The sequence below is a fragment of the Oncorhynchus mykiss genome, chromosome 11, assembly GCF_057628025.1.
Source record: "Oncorhynchus mykiss isolate SJ-2025 chromosome 11, ASM5762802v1, whole genome shotgun sequence".
Lineage (NCBI taxonomy): Eukaryota > Metazoa > Chordata > Actinopteri > Salmoniformes > Salmonidae > Oncorhynchus > Oncorhynchus mykiss.
The window spans coordinates 74600122-74624589 of NC_143032.1; the positions used below are offsets into that span (position 1 = coordinate 74600122).

General features: G+C 37.2%; 1 protein-coding gene across 2 annotated transcripts in view; it reads left to right on the plus strand.

Annotated features, from left to right (window-relative positions):
- The window catches only part of LOC110535108 (syntaxin-binding protein 1), a 50399-nt gene that overhangs the window by 22427 nt on the left and 3504 nt on the right, over window positions 1–24468 (plus strand). For both annotated transcript variants that reach the window (XM_090191115.1, XM_090191114.1), the window contains exons 13-18: window positions 2856–2936; window positions 20246–20384; window positions 20575–20684; window positions 22231–22335; window positions 23059–23144; window positions 23791–23945. In XM_090191115.1, the coding sequence (XP_090047241.1) occupies window positions 2856–2936; window positions 20246–20384; window positions 20575–20684; window positions 22231–22335; window positions 23059–23144; window positions 23791–23945 (676 nt within the window). The remainder of the gene's footprint in view (window positions 1–2855; window positions 2937–20245; window positions 20385–20574; window positions 20685–22230; window positions 22336–23058; window positions 23145–23790; window positions 23946–24468) is intronic.

Genomic DNA, 24468 nt, shown 5'->3' on the forward strand with positions numbered 1-24468 from the left:
TACTATACACAATGATACTATACGCACTGCTACTATACACAATGATACTATACTATACACACTGATACTATACACAATGATACTATACACAATGATACTATACACACTGATACTATACACTCTGATACTATACTATACACAATGATACAATACTATACACAATGATACTACACATGCTGATACTGTACTATACACAATGATACTATACTATAGACAATGATAATATACACACTAATACTATACTATACACCCTGCTACTATACGAACTGATACTATACGCACTGATACTATACGCACTGATACTATACTATACGCATTGATACTATACTATACGCACTAATACTATATACACTGATACTATATACACTGATACTATACTCACTGATACTATACACACTGATACTATACACAATGATACTATACACACTGATACTATACTCACTGATACTATACACACTGATACTATACACAATGATGCTATACGCACGGCTACTATACACAATGATGCTATACGCACGGCTACTATACGCAATGATACTATACGCACTGATACTATACACAATGATACTATACACAATGATACTATACGCACTGCTACTATATGCATTGCTACTATACGCACGGCTACCATACACAATGATACTATACGCACTGCTACTATACACAATGATGCTATACGCACGGCTACTATACACAATGATACTATACGCACGGCTACTATACACAATGATACTATACGCACTGATACTATACACAATGATACTATACACAATGATACTATACACAATGATACTATACACAATGATGATACTATACACAATGATACTATACTATACGCATGGCTACTTTAAGCTCTGATACTATACACACTGATACTATAAGCACTGATACTATACACACTAATACTAATACTATACTATACACACTGATACTATACTATATACAATGATACTATACGCACTGCTACTATACACAATGATACTATACTATACACAATGATACTATACACAATGATACTATACACACTGATACTATACACACTGATACTATACTATACACAATGATACTACACATACGGATACAATACTATACACAATGATACAATACTATACACAATGATGCTATACACAATGATTCTACACTATACACAATGATACTATACACACTGATACTATACTATACACAATGACACTATACACACTGGTACTATACTATACACACTGATACTATACACACTGATACTATACTATACACCCTGCTACTATACGAACTGATACTATACGCACTGATACTATACACACTGATACTATACGCACTGCTACTATTCGCACTGATACTATACTATACACAATGATACTATACGCACTGATACTATACACAATGATACTATACACAATGATACTATACACACTGATACTATACGCACTGCTACTATGCTATACACAATGATACTACACATACTGATACTATACTATACACAATGATACAATACTATACACAATGATGCTATACACAATGATTCTACACTATACACAATGATACTATACACACTGATACTATACTATACACAATGACACTATACACACTGGTACTATACTATACACACTGATACTATACACACTGATACTATACTATACACCCTGCTACTATACGAACTGATACTATACGCACTGATACTATACACACTGATACTATACGCACTGCTACTATTCGCACTGATACTATACTATACACAATGATACTATACGCACTGATACTATACACAATGATACTATACACAATGATACTATACACACTGATACTATACGCACTGCTACTATGCTATACACAATGATACTACACATACTGATACTATACTATACACAATGATACAATACTATACACAATGATACTATACACAATGATACTACACGTGCTGATACTGTATTATACACAATGATACTATACTATACACAATGATAATATACACACTAATACTATACTATACACACTGATACTATACTATACACAATGATATTATACACACTGGTACTATACTATACACCCTGCTCCTATACGCACTGCTACTATTCGCACTAATAATATACTATACGCACTGATACTATACACACTGATACTATACACACTGATACTATACTGACTGCTACTTTACGCACTGATCCTATACACAAGGATACTACACACACTGATACTATACTGTACACAATGATACTATACACAATGGCACTATATACACTGATACAATACACTACACACAATGATACTTTACACACTGATACTATACACACTGATACTATACACAATGATACTATACACAATGATACTATACTATACACAATGATACTATACAACATTATACTATACTATACACAATGATACTATACACAATGACACTATACACAATGATACTTTACACACTGATACTATGCACAATGATACTATACACAATGATACTATACAAAATGATACTATACTATACACAATGATACTTTACACAATGAAAATATACACACTGATACGATACACACTGATACTATACACACTGATACTATACTATACACAATGATACTTTACACAATGAAAATATACACACTGATACTATACTATACACAATGATACTATACACACTGATATTATACGCACTGATACTATACATGTTTATAGTCTGCATCCCAAATGGCTATCTATTTATTCTCTATAATAGTACACATTTTTGGCCCTGGTCAAGTGTAGCGCACTATATAAGGAATAGGGTGCCATTTGGGATGTTGACATAGTATGCACACTTAACCGACTACAGTCTTGTGACTTTACCACTGACCACCTGCGTGTGTACACTTCTCCCTGTGTTTCAGTACTCCACCCACCTCCACCTGGCTGAGGACTGTATGAACCGCTATCAGGGCACTGTGGACAAGCTGTGTCGTGTGGAGCAGGTAACACAATGTACCTGTGTTCTATGTTCAGTACCCTCCTCCTCGGTTCAAAGACCAAAGACTATGAGACGCTTGAAAATGAAGGCCAGAGAATTTACAGGTGCTGATTGCTGAGACCAATCGGCACAGAGTGGACTTGTACAACTTGATGATCTTTGTAGGAGCTCCAGTGAATTGGAGTACACTTGTATTAAATGGGTACTCCGGGTATACACTGAGTGAGCAAAATATTAAGAATGCCTGCTCTTTCCATGACATACACTGAACAGGTGAATCCAGGTGAAAGCTATGATCCCTTGTTGATGTCACTCATCAAATCCACTTCAATCAGTGTAGATGAAGGGGAGGAGACAGGTTAAAGAAGGATTATTAATCCTTGAGACATGGGTTGTGTATGTGTGCCATTCAGAGAGTGAATGGGCAAGACAAAAGATTTGTGTGTTTGTGAACGGCTTATGGTAGTAGGTGCAAACCGGTTTGTGTCAAGAACTGCAACTGTGCTGGGTTTTGCACACTCAACAGTTTCCTGTGTGTATCAAGAATGGTCCACCACCCAAAGGACATCCAGACAACTTGACACAACTGTGGGAAGCATTGGCGTCAACATGGGCCTACTATATACTATACACAATGATACTATACTATACACACTGATACTGTACACTCTGATACTATACACAATGATACTATACACACTGATACTATACACAGTGATACTATACACACTGATACTATACTATACACAATCCCTGTGGAACGCTTTCGACACCTTGTAGAGTCCATGCCCCGACAAATTGAGGATGTTCTAATGGCCAATGTGGGGGTGCAACTCAATATTAGGAAGTTCTGAGGGTTAAAGGGGGTGCAACTCAATATTAGGAAGTTCTGAGGGTTAAAGGGGGTGCAACTCAATATTAGGAAGTTGTTCTTAATGTTTTGTCCACTCAGTGTATATCTAACCATCACTACCATATCTAACCATCACTACCATATCTAACCATCTAATCCATATCTAACCATCACTACCATATCTAACCATCACTACCATATCTAACCATCACTACCATATCTAACCATCACTACCATATCTAACCATCTAATCCATATCTAACCATCTAATCCATATCTAACCATCTAATCCATATCTAACCATCACTACCATATCTAACCATCTAATCCATATCTAACCATCACTACCATATCTAACCATCTAATCCATATCTAACCATCTAATCCATATCTAACCATCACTACCATATCTAACCATCACTACCATATCTAACCATCACTACCATATCTAACCATCACTACCATATCTAACCATCTAATCCATATCTAACCATCTAATCCATATCTAACCATCACTACCATATCTAACCATCACTACCATATCTAACCATCACTACCATATCTAACCATCACTACCATATCTAACCATCTAATCCATATCTAACCATCTAATCCATATCTAACCATCTAATCCATATCTAACCATCACTACCATATCTAACCATCACTACCATATCTAACCATCACTACCATATCTAACCATCTAATCCATATCTAACCATCACTACCATATCTAACCATCACTACCATATCTAACCATCTAATCCATATCTAACCATCACTACCATATCTAACCATCACTACCATATCTAACCATCTAATCCATATCTAACCATCACTACCATATCTAACCATCACTACCATATCTAACCATCACTACCATATCTAACCATCTAATCCATATCTAACCATCACTACCATATCTAACCATCACTACCATATCTAACCATCACTACCATATCTAACCATCACTACCATATCTAACCATCTAATCCATATCTAACCATCACTACCATATCTAACCATCACTACCATATCTAACCATCACTACCATATCTAACCATCACTACCATATCTAACCATCTAATCTATATCTAACCATCTAATCCATATCTAACCATCTAATCCATATCTAACCATCACTACCATATCTAACCATCTAATCCATATCTAACCATCACTACCATATCTAAGCATCTAATCCATATCTAACCATCACTACCATATCTAACCATCTAATTCATATCTAACCATCTAATCCATATCTAACCATCTAATCCATATCTAACCATCACTACCATATCTAACCATCTAATCCATATCTAACCATCTAATCCATATCTAACCATCACTACCATATCTAACCATCTAATCCATATCTAACCATCACTACCATATCTAACCATCACTACCATATCTAACCATCACTACCATATCTAACCATCACTACCATATCTAACCATCACTACCATATCTAACCATCTAATCCATATCTAACCATCACTACCATATCTAACCATCTAATCCATATCTAACCATCACTACCATATCTAACCATCTAATCCATATCTAACCATCACTACCATATCTAACCATCACTACCATATCTAACCATCTAATCCATATCTAACCATCACTACCATATCTAACCATCACTACCATATCGAACCATCTAATCCATATCTAACCATCACTACCATATCTAACCATCTAATCCATATCTAACCATCACTACCATATCTAACCATCACTACCATATCTAACCATCACTACCATATCTAACCATCTAATCCATATCTAACCATCTAATCCATATCTAACCATCTAATCCATATCTAACCATCACTACCATATCTAACCATCTAATCCATATCTAACCATCACTACCATATCTAACCATCTAATCCATATCTAACCATCTAATCCATATCTAACCATCACTACCATATCTAACCATCACTACCATATCTAACCATCACTACCATATCTAACCATCACTACCATATCTAACCATCTAATCCATATCTAACCATCTAATCCATATCTAACCATCACTACCATATCTAACCATCACTACCATATCTAACCATCACTACCATATCTAACCATCACTACCATATCTAACCATCTAATCCATATCTAACCATCTAATCCATATCTAACCATCACTACCATATCTAACCATCACTACCATATCTAACCATCACTACCATATCTAACCATCTAATCCATATCTAACCATCACTACCATATCTAACCATCACTACCATATCTAACCATCTAATCCATATCTAACCATCACTACCATATCTAACCATCGCTACCATATCTAACCATCTAATCCATATCTAACCATCACTACCATATCTAACCATCACTACCATATCTAACCATCTAATCCATATCTAACCATCACTACCATATCTAACCATCACTACCATATCTAACCATCACTACCATATCTAACCATCACTACCATATCTAACCATCTAATCTATATCTAACCATCTAATCCATATCTAACCATCTAATCCATATCTAACCATCACTACCATATCTAACCATCTAATCCATATCTAACCATCACTACCATATCTAACCATCTAATCCATATCTAACCATCACTACCATATCTAACCATCTAATTCATATCTAACCATCTAATCCATATCTAACCATCTAATCCATATCTAACCATCACTACCATATCTAACCATCTAATCCATATCTAACCATCTAATCCATATCTAACCATCTAATCCATATCTAACCATCACTACCATATCTAACCATCTAATCCATATCTAACCATCACTACCATATCTAACCATCACTACCATATCTAACCATCACTACCATATCTAACCATCACTACCATATCTAACCATCACTACCATATCTAACCATCTAATCCATATCTAACCATCACTACCATATCTAACCATCTAATCCATATCTAACCATCACTACCATATCTAACCATCACTACCATATCTAACCATCTAATCCATATCTAACCATCACTACCATATCTAACCATCACTACCATATCGAACCATCTAATCCATATCTAACCATCACTACCATATCTAACCATCTAATCCATATCTAACCATCACTACCATATCTAACCATCACTACCATATCTAACCATCACTACCATATCTAACCATCACTACCATATATAACCATCACTACCATATCTAACCATCTAATCCATATCTAACCATCACTACCATATCTAACCATCTAATCCATATCTAACCATCACTACCATATCTAACCATCTAATCCATATCTAACCATCACTACCATATCTAACCATCACTACCATATCTAACCATCTAATCCATATCTAACCATCACTACCATATCTAACCATCACTACCATATCTAACCATCTAATCCATATCTAACCATCACTACCATATCTAACCATCACTACCATATCTAACCATCTAATCCATATCTAACCATCACTACCATATCTAACCATCTAATCCATATCTAACCATCACTACCATATCTAACCATCTAATCCATATCTAACCATCACTACCATATCTAACCATCACTACCATATCTAACCATCTAATCCATATCTAACCATCACTGCCATATCTAACCATCACTACCATATCTAAACATCACTACCATATCTAACCATCCAATCCATATCTAACCATCACTACCATATCTAACCATCACTACCATATCTAACCATCACTACCATATCTAACCATCTAATCCATATCTAACCATCTAATCCATATCTAACCATCTAATCCATATCTAACCATCACTACCATATCTAACCATCTAATCCATATCTAACCATCACTACCATATCTAACCATCTAATCCATATCTAACCATCTAATCCATATCTAACCATCACTACCATATCTAACCATCACTACCATATCTAACCATCACTACCATATCTAACCATCACTACCATATCTAACCATCTAATCCATATCTAACCATCTAATCCATATCTAACCATCACTACCATATCTAACCATCACTACCATATCTAACCATCACTACCATATCTAACCATCACTACCATATCTAACCATCTAATCCATATCTAACCATCTAATCCATATCTAACCATCTAATCCATATCTAACCATCACTACCATATCTAACCATCACTACCATATCTAACCATCACTACCATATCTAACCATCTAATCCATATCTAACCATCACTACCATATATAACCATCACTACCATATCTAACCATCTAATCCATATCTAACCATCACTACCATATCTAACCATCACTACCATATCTAACCATCTAATCCATATCTTACCATCACTACCATATCTAACCATCACTACCATATCTAACCATCTAATCCATATCTAACCATCACTACCATATCTAACCATCACTACCATATCTAACCATCACTACCATATCTAACCATCACTACCATATCTAACCATCTAATCTATATCTAACCATCTAATCCATATCTAACCATCTAATCCATATCTAACCATCACTACCATATCTAACCATCTAATCCATATCTAACCATCTAATCCATATCTAACCATAGCTACCATATCTAACCATCTAATTCATATCTAACCATCTAATCCATATCTAACCATTTAATCCATATCTAACCATCACTACCATATCTAACCATCTAATCCATATCTAACCATCTAATCCATATCTAACCATCTAATCCATATCTAACCATCACTACCATATCTAACCATCTAATCCATATCTAACCATCACTACCATATCTAACCATCACTACCATATCTAACCATCACTACCATATCTAACCATCACTACCATATCTAACCATCACTACCATATCTAACCATCTAATCCATATCTAACCATCACTACCATATCTAACCATCTAATCCATATCTAACCATCACTACCATATCTAACCATCTAATCCATATCTAACCATCACTACCATATCTAACCATCACTACCATATCTAACAATCTAATCCATATCTAACCATCACTACCATATCTAACCATCACTACCATATCGAACCATCTAATCCATATCTAACCATCACTACCATATCTAACCATCTAATCCATATCTAACCATCACTACCATATCTAACCATCACTACCATATCTAACCATCACTACCATATATAACCATCACTACCATATCTAACCATCTAATCCATATCTAACCATCACTACCATATCTAACCATCTAATCCATATCTAACCATCACTACCATATCTAACCATCTAATCCATATCTAACCATCACTACCATATCTAACCATCACTACCATATCTAACCATCTAATCCATATCTAACCATCACTACCATATCTAAACATCACTACCATATCTAACCATCTAATCCATATCTAACCATCACTGCCATATCTAACCATCACTACCATATCTAAACATCACTACCATATCTAACCATCTAATCCATATCTAACCATCACTACCATATCTAACCATCACTACCATATCTAACCATCACTACCATATCTAACCATCTAATCCATATCTAACCATCTAATCCATATCTAACCATCTAATCCATATCTAACCATCACTACCATATCTAACCATCTAATCCATATCTAACCATCTAATCCATATCTAACCATCACTACCATATCTAACCATCACTACCATATCTAACCATCACTACCATATCTAACCATCACTACCATATCTAACCATCTAATCCATATCTAACCATCTAATCCATATCTAACCATCACTACCATATCTAACCATCACTACCATATCTAACCATCACTACCATATCTAACCATCTAATCCATATCTAACCATCTAATCCATATCTAACCATCTAATCCATATCTAACCATCACTACCATATCTAACCATCACTACCATATCTAACCATCACTACCATATCTAACCATCTAATCCATATCTAACCATCACTACCATATCTAACCATCACTACCATATCTAACCATCACTACCATATCTAACCATCTAATCCATATCTAACCATCACTACCATATCTAACCATCACTACCATATCTAACCATCTAATCCATATCTAACCATCACTACCATATCTAACCATCACTACCATATCTAACCATCTAATCCATATCTAACCATCACTACCATATCTAACCATCACTACCATATCTAACCATCACTACCATATCTAACCATCACTACCATATCTAACCATCTAATCTATATCTAACCATCTAATCCATATCTAACCATCTAATCCATATCTAACCATCACTACCATATCTAACCATCTAATCCATATCTAACCATCACTACCATATCTAACCATCTAATCCATATCTAACCACCACTACCATATCTAACCATCTAATTCATATCTAACCATCTAATCCATATCTAACCATCTAATCCATATCTAACCATCACTACCATATCTAACAATTTTAACTCCACTAGTCTGCATTAACGCACATTCAATCATTAACTCACATTTACTTACTATCATGAACGCACATTACTATCATGTAACTCACATTCAACTCATTAACTCACATTACTATCATGAACGCACATGGACGATCATGTAACTCACAGTCAACTAGCATTAACTCACAGTACGATCAGTAACTCACATTACTATCAGTTAACTCACATTCAACTCATTAACTCACATTACTATCATTAACTCACATTCAACTCAGTAACGTCACATGTACTATCATTAACTCACATTCAACTCATTAACTCACATTACGATCATTAACTCACTTACTACGCAGTAACTCACAGTACTATCATTAACTCACATTCACTCATTAACTCACAGTACTAGCATGAACGCACATTCAACTCATTAACTCACATTACGATCTTAACTCACATACGCATTAACTCACATTACGATCATTAACTCACATTACAGCAGTAACTCACATTACATTAACGCACATTACTATCATTAACTCACAGTACTATCATTAACGCACATTCAACCATGAACTCACATACTCATTAACTCACATTCACTCATTAACTCACATTACTATCATTAACTCACATTCAACTCATGAACTCACATTACTATCATTAACTCACATTCAACTCAGTAACTCACAGTACGATCATTAACGCACCCAATCACCACAGTACTCATGAACTCACATTACGAGCATGAACGCACAGTCAATCATTAACTCACATTACTATCAGGTAACTCACATTCAACTCAGTAACTCACATGTACTATCATTAACGCACAGGACTATCAGTAACTCACAGTACGCATACCACATTACAGCATACTCACAGGACTATCATTAACTCACATTAACGCACAGTCAACTCATGTAACTCACATTACAGCATTAACTCACATTACTAGCAGGAACCACATTCAACTCATGAACTCACAGTACTATCAGTAACGCACAGTCAACTCATTAACTCACATACTATCATTAACTCACATTCAACTCATTAACTCACATGACTAGCATTAACTCACATGCAACTCAGTAACTCACATTACTATCATGTAACGCACATTACTATCATGACTCAAAACCGCATAACTCACATTACGTCATGTAACTCACATTCAACGCAGTAACTCACATTACGATCAGTAACTCACATTACGTCATGAACTCACATGACTATCATGTAACTCACATTACTAGCATTAACTCACAGTACTAGCAGTACGCACATTCTACTCATTAACTCACATTGACTATCATTAACTCACATGCAACTCATTAACTCACATTACTATCATTAACGCACATTCAACTCATTAACTCACATTCTACTCATTAACTCACATTCAACTCATTAACGCACAGTCAACTCATGACTCACATCTACTCATTAACTTTAACTCACAGTCAACTCATTAACTCACATTCAACTCATTAACTCACCATTACCATATCAGTAACTCACATTCAACGCATTAACTCACATTACTATCATGAACTCACATGACTATCATTAACTCACATGACTATCATTAACTCACATTACTATCAGTAACTCACAGTCAACTCATTAACTCACATTACTATCATTAACTCACATTACTATCATTAACTCACAGTCAACTCATTAACGCACATTACATTAACTCAGTACTATCATGAACTCACAGTACTATCATTAACGCACATTACTATCAGTAACGCACATACTATCATTAACTCACAGCACGCATAACTCACAGTTACTTACCACATTCCAGTTAACTCACAGTACTATCATTAACTCACATGCAACTCAGTAACTCACATTACTATCATTACTCACATTCAGAACTCACATTCTACGCATTAACTCACATTACTATCATTAACTCACATGTCATCGCAGTAACGCACATTACATCATTAACTCACATGCAACGCATTAACTCACATTACTATCATTAACTCACAGTCAACTCATTAACGCACAGTACTATCATTAACTCACATTCATCAGTACTCACGTAACTCATTACCACATTACTATCATTAACTCACAGTCAACTCATTAACTCACATTACCTTCATGAACTCACTTCACGCAACTATCATGAACGCACAGTACTATCAGTAACTCACATTACTATCATTAACTCACAGTCAACTCATTAACGCACATACTATCAGTAACTCACATGCAACTCATTAACTCGAGATCTATCCCCCCACACACACCCCCCCCCCCCTCGTCTCGCGTCCCCGCTCGCTCATAGAGCCCACCCCCACACCCCCACCACCCACACTCCCCCTCCCACCCCTCACTCCCCCACACCACCCACCTCCCACCCTCACCCCACTCACCCCACCCTCCACACTCCCAACACTACCCTATCTCACCATCCCCACTCTCCCATCTCACCCCACTCCCCCACTACCCCAACTCTCCCTCTCTACCATCACTACCCCACTACCCATCTACCCATCCCTACCCTATCTACCCATCTCTACCATATCTACCCCACACACCCCTCTAACCCACCCTCCCATATCTCACCATCACTACCATATCTAACCATCTAATCCATATCTACCATCACTACCATATCTAACCATCTAATCCATATCTAACCATCTACCATCACTAAATTACATAACCATATCTAACCATCACTGCCATATCTAACCATCACTACCATATCAAACATCACTACCATATCTAACCATCTAATCCATATCTAACCATCACTACCATATCTAACCATCCTACCATATCTAACCATCACTACCATATCTAACCATCACTACCATATCTAACCATCACTACCATATCTAACCATCTAATCCATATCTAACCATCACTACCATATCTAACCATCACTACCATATCTAACCATCTAATCCATATCTAACCATCACTACCATATCTAACCATCACTACCATATCTAACCATCACTACCATATCTAACCATCACTACCATATCTAACCATCTAATCTATATCTAACCATCTAATCCATATCTAACCATCTAATCCATATCTAACCATCTAATCCATATCTAACCATCTAATCCATATCTAACCATCACTACCATATCTAACCATCTAATCCATATCTAACCATCACTACCATATCTAACCATCTAATTCATATCTAACCATCTAATCCATATCTAACCATCTAATCCATATCTAACCATCACTACCATATCTAACCATCTAATCCTTATCTAACCATCTAATCCATATCTAACCATCTAATCCATATCTAACCATCACTACCATATCTAACCATCTAATCCATATCTAACCATCACTACCATATCTAACCATCACTACCATATCTAACCATCACTACCATATCTAACCATCACTACCATATCTAACCATCACTACCATATCTAACCATCTAATCCATATCTAACCATCCTTACCATATCTAACCATCTAATCCATATCTAACCATCACTACCATATCTAACCATCTAATCCATATCTAACCATCACTACCATATCTAACCATCACTACCATATCTAACCATCTAATCCATATCTAACCATCACTACCATATCTAACCATCTAATCCATATCTAACCATCACTACCATATCTAACCATCTAATCCATATCTAACCATCACTACCATATCTAACCATCTAATCCATATCTAACCATCACTACCATATCTAACCATCACTACCATATCTAACCATCTAATCCATATCTAACCATCACTGCCATATCTAACCATCACTACCATATCTAAACATCACTACCATATCTAACCATCTAATCCATATCTAACCATCACTACCATATCTAACCATCACTACCATATCTAACCATCACTACCATATCTAACCATCACTACCATATCTAACCATCACTACCATATCTAACCATCTAATCCATATCTAACCATCACTACCATATCTAACCATCTAATCCATAGCTAACCATCACTACCATATCTAACCATCTAATCCATAGCTAACCATCACTACCATATCTAACCATCACTACCATATCTAACCATCACTACCATATCTAAACATCTGATCCATATCTAACCATCACTACCATATCTAACCATCTAATCCATATCTAACCATCACTACCATATCTAACCATCACGACCATATCTAACCATCTAATCCATATCTAACCATCACTACCATATCTAACCATCTAATCCATATCTAACCATCACTACCATATCTAACCATCTAATCCATATCTAACCATCACTACCATATCTAACCATCACTACCATATCTAACCATCTAATCCATATCTAACCATCACTACCATATCTAACCATCACTACCATATCTAACCATCACTACCATATCTAACCATCACTACCATATCTAACCATCACTACCATATCTAACCATCTAATCCATATCTAACCATCACTACCATATCTAACCATCTAATCCATATCTAACCATCACTACCATATCTAACCATCTAATCCATATCTAACCATCACTACCATATCTAACCATCACTACCATATCTAACCATCACTACCATATCTAACCATCTAATCCATATCTAACCATCACTACCAGATCTAACCATCTAATCCATATCGAACCATCACTACCATATCTAACCATCTAATCCATATCTAACCATCACTACCATATCTAACCATCACTACCATATCTAACCATCTAATCCATATCTAACCATCACTACCATATCTAACCATCACTACCATATCTAACCATCTAATCCATATCTAACCATCACTACCATATCTAACCATCACTACCATATCTAACCATCACTACCATATCTAACCATCACTACCATATCTAACCATCTAATCTATATCTAACCATCTAATCCATATCTAACCATCTAATCCATATCTAACCATCACTACCATATCTAACCATCTAATCCATATCTAACCATCACTACCATATCTAACCATCTAATCCATATCTAACCATCACTACCATATCTAACCATCTAATTCATATCTAACCATCTAATCCATATCTAACCATCTAATCCATATCTAACCATCACTACCATATCTAACCATCTAATCCATATCTAACCATCTAATCAATATCTAACCATCTAATCCATATCTAACCATCACTACCATATCTAACCATCTAATCCATATCTAACCATCACTACCATATCTAACCATCACTACCATATCTAACCATCACTACCATATCTAACCATCACTACCATATCTAACCATCACTACCATATCTAACCTACTAATCCATATCTAACCATCACTACCATATCTAACCATCTAATCCATATCTAACCATCACTACCATATCTAACCATCTAATCCATATCTAACCATCACTACCATATCTAACCATCACTACCATATCTAACCATCTAATCCATATCTAACCATCACTACCATATCTAACCATCACTACCATATCGAACCATCTAATCCATATCTAACCATCACTACCATATCTAACCATCTAATCCATATCTAACCATCACTACCATATCTAACCATCACTACCATATCTAACCATCACTACCATATATAACCATCACTACCATATCTAACCATCTAATCCATATCTAACCATCTAATCCATATCTAACCATCTAATCCATATCTAACCATCACTACCATATCTAACCATCACTACCATATCTAACCATCACTACCATATCTAACCATCTAATCCATATCTAACCATCACTACCATATCTAACCATCTAATCCATATCGAACCATCACTACCATATCTAACCATCTAATCCATATCTAACCATCACTACCATATCTAACCATCACTACCATATCTAACCATCTAATCCATATCTAACCATCACTACCATATCTAACCATCACTACCATATCTAACCATCTAATCCATATCTAACCATCACTACCATATCTAACCATCACTACCATATCTAACCATCACTACCATATCTAACCATCACTACCATATCTAACCATCTAATCTATATCTAACCATCTAATCCATATCTAACCATCTAATCCATATCTAACCATCACTACCATATCTAACCATCTAATCCATATCTAACCATCACTACCATATCTAACCATCTAATCCATATCTAACCATCACTACCATATCTAACCATCTAATTCATATCTAACCATCTAATCCATATCTAACCATCTAATCCATATCTAACCATCACTACCATATCTAACCATCTAATCCATATCTAACCATCTAATCAATATCTAACCATCTAATCCATATCTAACCATCACTACCATATCTAACCATCTAATCCATATCTAACCATCACTACCATATCTAACCATCACTACCATATCTAACCATCACTACCATATCTAACCATCACTACCATAGCTAACCATCACTACCATATCTAACCTACTAATCCATATCTAACCATCACTACCATATCTAACCATCTAATCCATATCTAACCATCACTACCATATCTAACCATCTAATCCATATCTAACCATCACTACCATATCTAACCATCACTACCATATCTAACCATCTAATCCATATCTAACCATCACTACCATATCTAACCATCACTACCATATCGAACCATCTAATCCATATCTAACCATCACTACCATATCTAACCATCTAATCCATATCTAACCATCACTACCATATCTAACCATCACTACCATATCTAACCATCACTACCATATATAACCATCACTACCATATCTAACCATCTAATCCATATCTAACCATCACTACCATATCTAACCATCTAATCCATATCTAACCATCACTACCATATCTAACCATCTAATCCATATCTAACCATCACTACCATATCTAACCATCACTACCATATCTAACCATCTAATCCATATCTAACCATCACTACCATATCTAACCATCACTACCATATCTAACCATCTAATCCATATCTAACCATCACTACCATATCTAACCATCTAATCCATATCTAACCATCACTACCATATCTAACCATCTAATCCATATCTAACCATCACTACCATATCTAACCATCACTACCATATCTAACCATCTAATCCATATCTAACCATCACTGCCATATCTAACCATCACTACAATATCTAAACATCACTACCATATCTAACCATCTAATCCATATCTAACCATCACTACCATATCTAACCATCACTACCATATCTAACCATCACTACCAGATCTAACCATCGAATCCATATCTAACCATCTAATCCATATCTAACCATCTAATCCATATCTAACCATCACTACCATATCTAACCATCTAATCCATATCTAACCATCACTACCATATCTAACCATCTAATCCATATCTAACCATCTAATCCATATCTAACCATCACTACCATATCTAACCATCACTACCATATCTAACCATCACTACCATATCTAACCATCACTACCATATCTAACCATCTAATCCATATCACTACCATATCTAACCATCTAATCCATATCTAACCATCACTACCATATCTAACCATCACTACCATATCTAACCATCACTACCATATCTAACCATCACTACCATATCTAACCATCTAATCCATATCTAACCATCACTACCATATCTAACCATCTAATCCATAGCTAACCATCACTACCATATCTAACCATCTAATCCATATCTAACCATCACTACCATATCTAACCATCACTACCATATCTAACCATCTAATCCATATCTAACCATCACTACCATATCTAACCATCACTACCATATCGAACCATCTAATCCATTTCTAACCATCACTACCATATCTAACCATCTAATCCATATCTAACCATCACTACCATATCTAACCATCACTACCATATCTAACCATCACTACCATATCTAACCATCACTACCATATATAACCATCACTACCATATCTAACCATCTAATCCATATCTAACCATCACTACCATATCTAACCATCTAATCCATATCTAACCATCACTACCATATCTAACCATCTAATCCATATCTAACAATCACTACCATATCTAACCATCACTACCATATCTAACCATCACTACCATATCTAACCATCTAATCCATATCTAACCATCACTACCATATCTAACCATCTAATCCATATCTAACCATCACTACCATATCTAACCATCTAATCCATATCTAACCATCACTACCATATCTAACCATCACTACCATATCTAACCATCTAATCCATATCTAACCATCACTGCCATATCTAACCATCACTACCATATCTAAACATCACTACCATATCTAACCATCTAATCCATATCTAACCATCACTACCATATCTAACCATCACTACCATATCTAACCATCACTACCATATCTAACCATCACTACCATATCTAACCATCACTACCATATCTAACCATCTAATCCATATCTAACCATCACTACCATATCTAACCATCTAATCCATATCTAACCATCACTACCATATCTAACCATCACTACCATATCTAACCATCACTACCATATCTAACCATCTAATCCATATCTAACCATCACTACCATATCTAACCATCTAATCCATATCTAACCATCACTACCATATCTAACCATCTAATCCATATCTAACCATCACTACCATATCTAACCATCACTACCATATCTAACCATCTAATCCATATCTAACCATCACTACCATATCTAACCATCTAATCCATATCTAACCATCTAATCCATATCTAACCATCTAATCCATATCTAACCATCACTACCATATCTAACCATCCCTACCATATCTAACCATCTAATCCATATCTAACCATCACTACCATATCTAACCATCACTACCATATCTAACCATCACTACCATATCTAACCATCACTACCATATCTAACCATCACTACCATATCTAACCATCTAATCCATATCTAACCATCACTACCATATCTAACCATCTAATCCATATCTAACCATCACTACCATATCTAACCATCTAATCCATATCTAACCATCACTACCATATCTAACCATCACTACCATATCTAACCATCTAATCCATATCTAACCATCACTACCATAATTAACCATCACTACCATATCTAACCATCACTACCATATTTTACCATCTAATCCATATCTAACCATCACTACCATATCTAACCATCTAATCCATATCTAACCATCACTACCATATCTAACCATCACTACCATATCTAACCATCTAATCCATATCTAACCATCACTACCATATCTAACCATCACTACCATATCTAACCATCTAATCCATATCTAACCATCACTACCATATCTAACCATCACTACCATATCTAACCATCACTACCATATCTAACCATCTAATCCATATCTAACCATCACTACCATATCTAACCATCACTACCATATCTAACCATCTAATCCATATCTAACCTTCACTACCATATCTAACCATCACTACCATATCTAACCATCTAATCCATATCTAACCATCTAATCCATATCTAACCATCACTACCATATCTAACCATCACTACCATATCTAACCATCTAATCCATATCTAACCATCACTACCATATCTAACCATCACTACCATATCTAACCATCTAATCCATATCTAACCATCACTACCATATCTAACCATCACTACCATATCTAACCATCTAATCCATATCTAACCATCACTACCATATCTAACCATCTAATCCATATCTAACCATCACTACCATATCTAACCATCTAATCCATATCTAACCATCTAATCCATATCTAACCATCACTACCATATCTAACCATCTAATCCATATCTAACCATCACTACCATATCTAACCATCACTACCATATCTAACCATCTGCGCTACTCGGGGCTCCCGTGATTGGGAGTCTGAAAGGGCGGCGCACAATTGGCCCAGCATCGTCCGGGTTAGGGTTTGGCCGGTGTAGGCCGTCATAGTAAACAACAATTTGCTCTTAACTGACTTACCTAGTTAAATAAAGGTTAAATAAAAATGTAAAATAAAAAAAAACCCTGTGCCCCTCCGTCTGTCTTTGCCCCTTGCCCTACCCCAGGACCTAGCGATGGGTACGGACGCAGAGGGGGAGAAGATCAAGGACCCCATGAGGGCTATCGTGCCCGTCCTGCTGGACAAAGACGTCACTGTCTTCGACAAGATTCGCATCATCCTCCTCTATATCTTCATGAAGAACGGTGAGAAATCAATCCCTTTTCTGTGTGTCTGTAGTTTACTATGTACAATACTATGTACTAATGCAGGGTTTCCTAGCACTACACAGCTGATTCAAGTCATCAGCTAATCATCAAGCTTTGATCTGGGTGTGTGCATGTTTCTGCGTGTGTGTGTTTTCGGTGCATGTGTCTGTGTTTGTGCATGTGTCAGGTGTTTCGGAGGAGAACCTGTGTAAGCTCCTCCAGCATGCTAACATCCCTCCTGAGGACAGTGATATCATCTCCAACATGGCCCATATGGGCATGCCCATCATCTCAGAGGTTTTTTTTTATTTGTTATTTATTTTACCTTTATTTAACCAGGTAGGCAAGTTGAGAACAAGTTCTCATTTACAATTGCGACCTGGCCAAGATAAAGCAACGCAGTTCGACAGATACAACGACACAGAGTTACACATGGAGTAAAACAAACATACAGTCAATAATACAGTATAAACAAGTCTATATACAATGTGAGCAAATGAAGGGAGGTAAAGGCAAAAAAGGTCATGGTGGCAAAGTAAATACAATATAGCAAGTAAAACACTGGAAGGGTAGTTTTGCAATGGAAGAATGTGCAAAGTAGAAATAAAAATAATGGGGTGCAAAGGAGCAAAATAAATAAATGAATTAAATACAGTTGGGAAAGAGGTAGTTGTTTGGGCTAAATTGTAGGTGGGCTATGTACAGGTGCAGTAATCTGTGAGCTGCTCTGACAGTTGGTGCTTAAAGCTAGTGAGGGAGATAAGTGTTTCCAGTTTCAGAGATTTTTGTAGTTCGTTCCAGTCATTGGCAGCAGAGAACTGGAAGGAGAGGCGGCCAAAGAAAGAATTGGTTTTGGGGGTGACTAGAGAGATATACCTGCTGGAGCGTGTGCTACAGGTGGGAGATGCTATGGTGACCAGCGAGCTGAGATAAGGGGGGACTTTACCTAGCAGGGTCTTGTAGATGACATGGAGCCAGTGGGTTTGGCGACGAGTATGAAGCGAGGGCCAGCCAACGAGAGCGTACAGGTCGCAATGGTGGGTAGTATATGGGGCTTTGGTGACAAAACGGATTGCACTGTGATAGACTGCATCCAATTTGTTGAGTAGGGTATTGGAGGCTATTTTGTAAATGACATCGCCAAAGTCGAGGATTGGTAGGATGGTCAGTTTTACAAGGGTATGTTTGGCAGCAGAGGTGAAGGATGCTTTGTTGCGAAATAGGAAGCCAATTCTAGATTTAACTTTGGATTGGAGATGTTTGATATGGGTCTGGAAGGAGAGTTTACAGTCTAACCAGACACCTAAGTATTTGTAGTTGTCCACGTATTCTAAGTCAGAGCCGTCCAGAGTAGTGATGTTGGACAGGCGGGTAGGTGCAGGTAGCGATCGGTTGAAGAGCATGCATTTAGTTTTACTTGTATTTAAGAGCAATTGGTTAGCTCCTATAGGAACATAGTAACACCAGGACCTGTATTCATTAGGTACCGAGCAGAAGAAAACTGACTGAACAGGGAGGTACTACAAACTAATTTTTCCAATAAGAAACACTTGTTTTTATTTTCTGTTGCAAAACGTTTTGCTACATTGTGCTCTAATGAATATGAACCATTGTTGAACCATCACACAACTCTCTCACACAATTGAGTAGAAATACTTTAACATGTGGATTGGGGATCCATCTTTGAATAGTGGCATAAATAAGATATCCTCTGTGGTTATATGCTGTCTGTGTCCAACTGAAGAGTATTTGAGTGCATCAGTCATCTACTCTAAGTACTTTGAGAGTCCTTATGTAATGAACAGCATTCCTAATAAAATAATAATAATGATTAATTTTCTAGGGGAATCCGACCCGCAAGGTGAAGAAGACTGACCGGAAGGAGAGAGTGAGTGAGCAGACCTACCAGCTGTCCCGATGGACCCCTCTTATCAAGGACATCATGGAGGCATGTCCAGTCTGCTATCCTAAACTGTTATATATTGGATTTGATTAGAAAGTAGGGTCTATCCTACAGTAGTTTAGTGTGGGTGGATACTAAGTTAAGACTGATAGGAAAAGAGTGGTCTCTAGCTTTTAGGGTTAGGGTTAAACTGGGATGTGGACATGAAGCTAGGGTTAGGGTTGAGCCAGGATGTGGACATGAAGCTAGGGTGTGGACATGAAGCTAGGGTTAGGGTTGAGCTAGGGTGTGGACATTATGCTAGGGTGTGGACATGGGGTTAGGGTTGAGCCAGGGTGTGGACATGAAGCTAGGGTTAGGGTTGAGCCAGGATGTGGACATGAAGCTAGGGTGTGGACATGAAGCTAGGGTTAGGGTTGAGCTAGGGTGTGGACATTATGCTAGGGTGTGGACATGGGGTTAGGGTTGAGCCAGGGTGTGGACATTATGCTAGGGTGTGGACATGGGGTTAGGGTTGAGCCAGGGTGTGGACATTATGCTAGGGTGTGGACATGGGGTTAGGGTTGAGCTAGGGTGTGGACATTAAGCTAGGGTTAGGGTTGAGCCAGGGTGTGGACATTATGCTAGGGTGTGGACATTAAGCTAGGGTGTGGACATGGGGTTGGGGTTGAGCCAGGGTGTGGACATTATGCTAGGGTGTGGACATTAAGCTAGGGTGTGGACATGGGGTTAGGGTTAGTTCACTGACCCAGTTTTGTTTCTCCTCAGGATGCCATTGAGGACAAACTGGATCCAAAGCAGTACCCCTACATCTCCCAACGAACTGCCTCCACCCACTCCAGCGCTCCATCAAGGTATGCAAATAAACTACAGGAATTATACATCCCCTCTGTAGTCTGTCACTTCTGAGTTTCCAATGACTTACTGGAATTATTCACTTTAGCTTCTAGTGGAGGAAGGAACGGCCTCAATATTTAATTGGACAGTTCATCTGTTCTACACTACAAACTATCAACAGACTATCAATAGCATGTCAACTGCATGTCTGTTGACTTTCAACAAGAAAGTGGCTGTAGTCAAGAAATTGACGTACACTATGAAAGCTCCATCCAAGTTCATTCACCCATTGGGTCAATACATCTGCATAAGACAAAAGACATATTCACACGAGCACTGATATTTAACCCTTTCTCTTAAGCAGAGTCTCCTCCTACACATCTGAGCAGCCAATGCATCTCTGTTGCTCTTCCTTACTTCATCTGACCTGACCTCTGCCCCAAAGTGCTCACTCCTCCCCAACTCACAGCTGTCATGTTGACTCGCACCAGACTTTGTCCTTTTTCCTCCCATAGGATCCCTGATGGCTAACATTAACATATCTGAACAGAATGTAAATGGTATACATTCCCCTCTCTCCCTCAGCGACATAAGTATATTTCATATTTACAGAACCCAACACCATCTAAAGTGTTACTTGAATGTCCTGCCCTGTCATTACAGTGCCCGGTACGGAAACTGGCACAAGAACAAGGGCCCCACAGAGATGAAGACTGGTCCTCGGGTCATCGTCTTCATCATTGGAGGCATGACCTTTAGCGAGATGCGCTGCGTCTACGAAGTCACACAGGCCAATGGCAAATGGGAGGCCATCATTGGTGAGTTGGCAGCATGGGTGGGGTGAAATGTCATGGTCATAACTGTACGTCTGACGTAGAATGCACTCGTTGCACCACGTAGCCCTTTTATGTACATTCTACCTGGATATACATTGTACACCTAGTAGGGAGCAGGCATAGGGTGTACAATCAGAACTATATTGCAGGGAAAAGGGAGATATCTTCTCCATCTAAATACCCTGAATCATCCTGGCATGGCGATACTTAGGAAATGATTAGAATATACTGTTGATATCCTATAGTTCTATTCCACTGTGACTGACTTAGCTGCTGCTGGATGGAATCTGCTTTGTGTGCTCAGATCAGATGGTGTTTCTGAGAAAACATCAGAGACAGGATATATGTGCTGTTGTGACAACAGGGAATGGATACCATGCAGGGTTAGACACAGGACACAGTCGACTCTGTGTTGGTACTCCCTGTATATAGCCATGTTATTTTTGCTCGTTATTGTACTGCCATTTTTCACTTATTGAGATACAATGTGAAATGAGCATGCAGC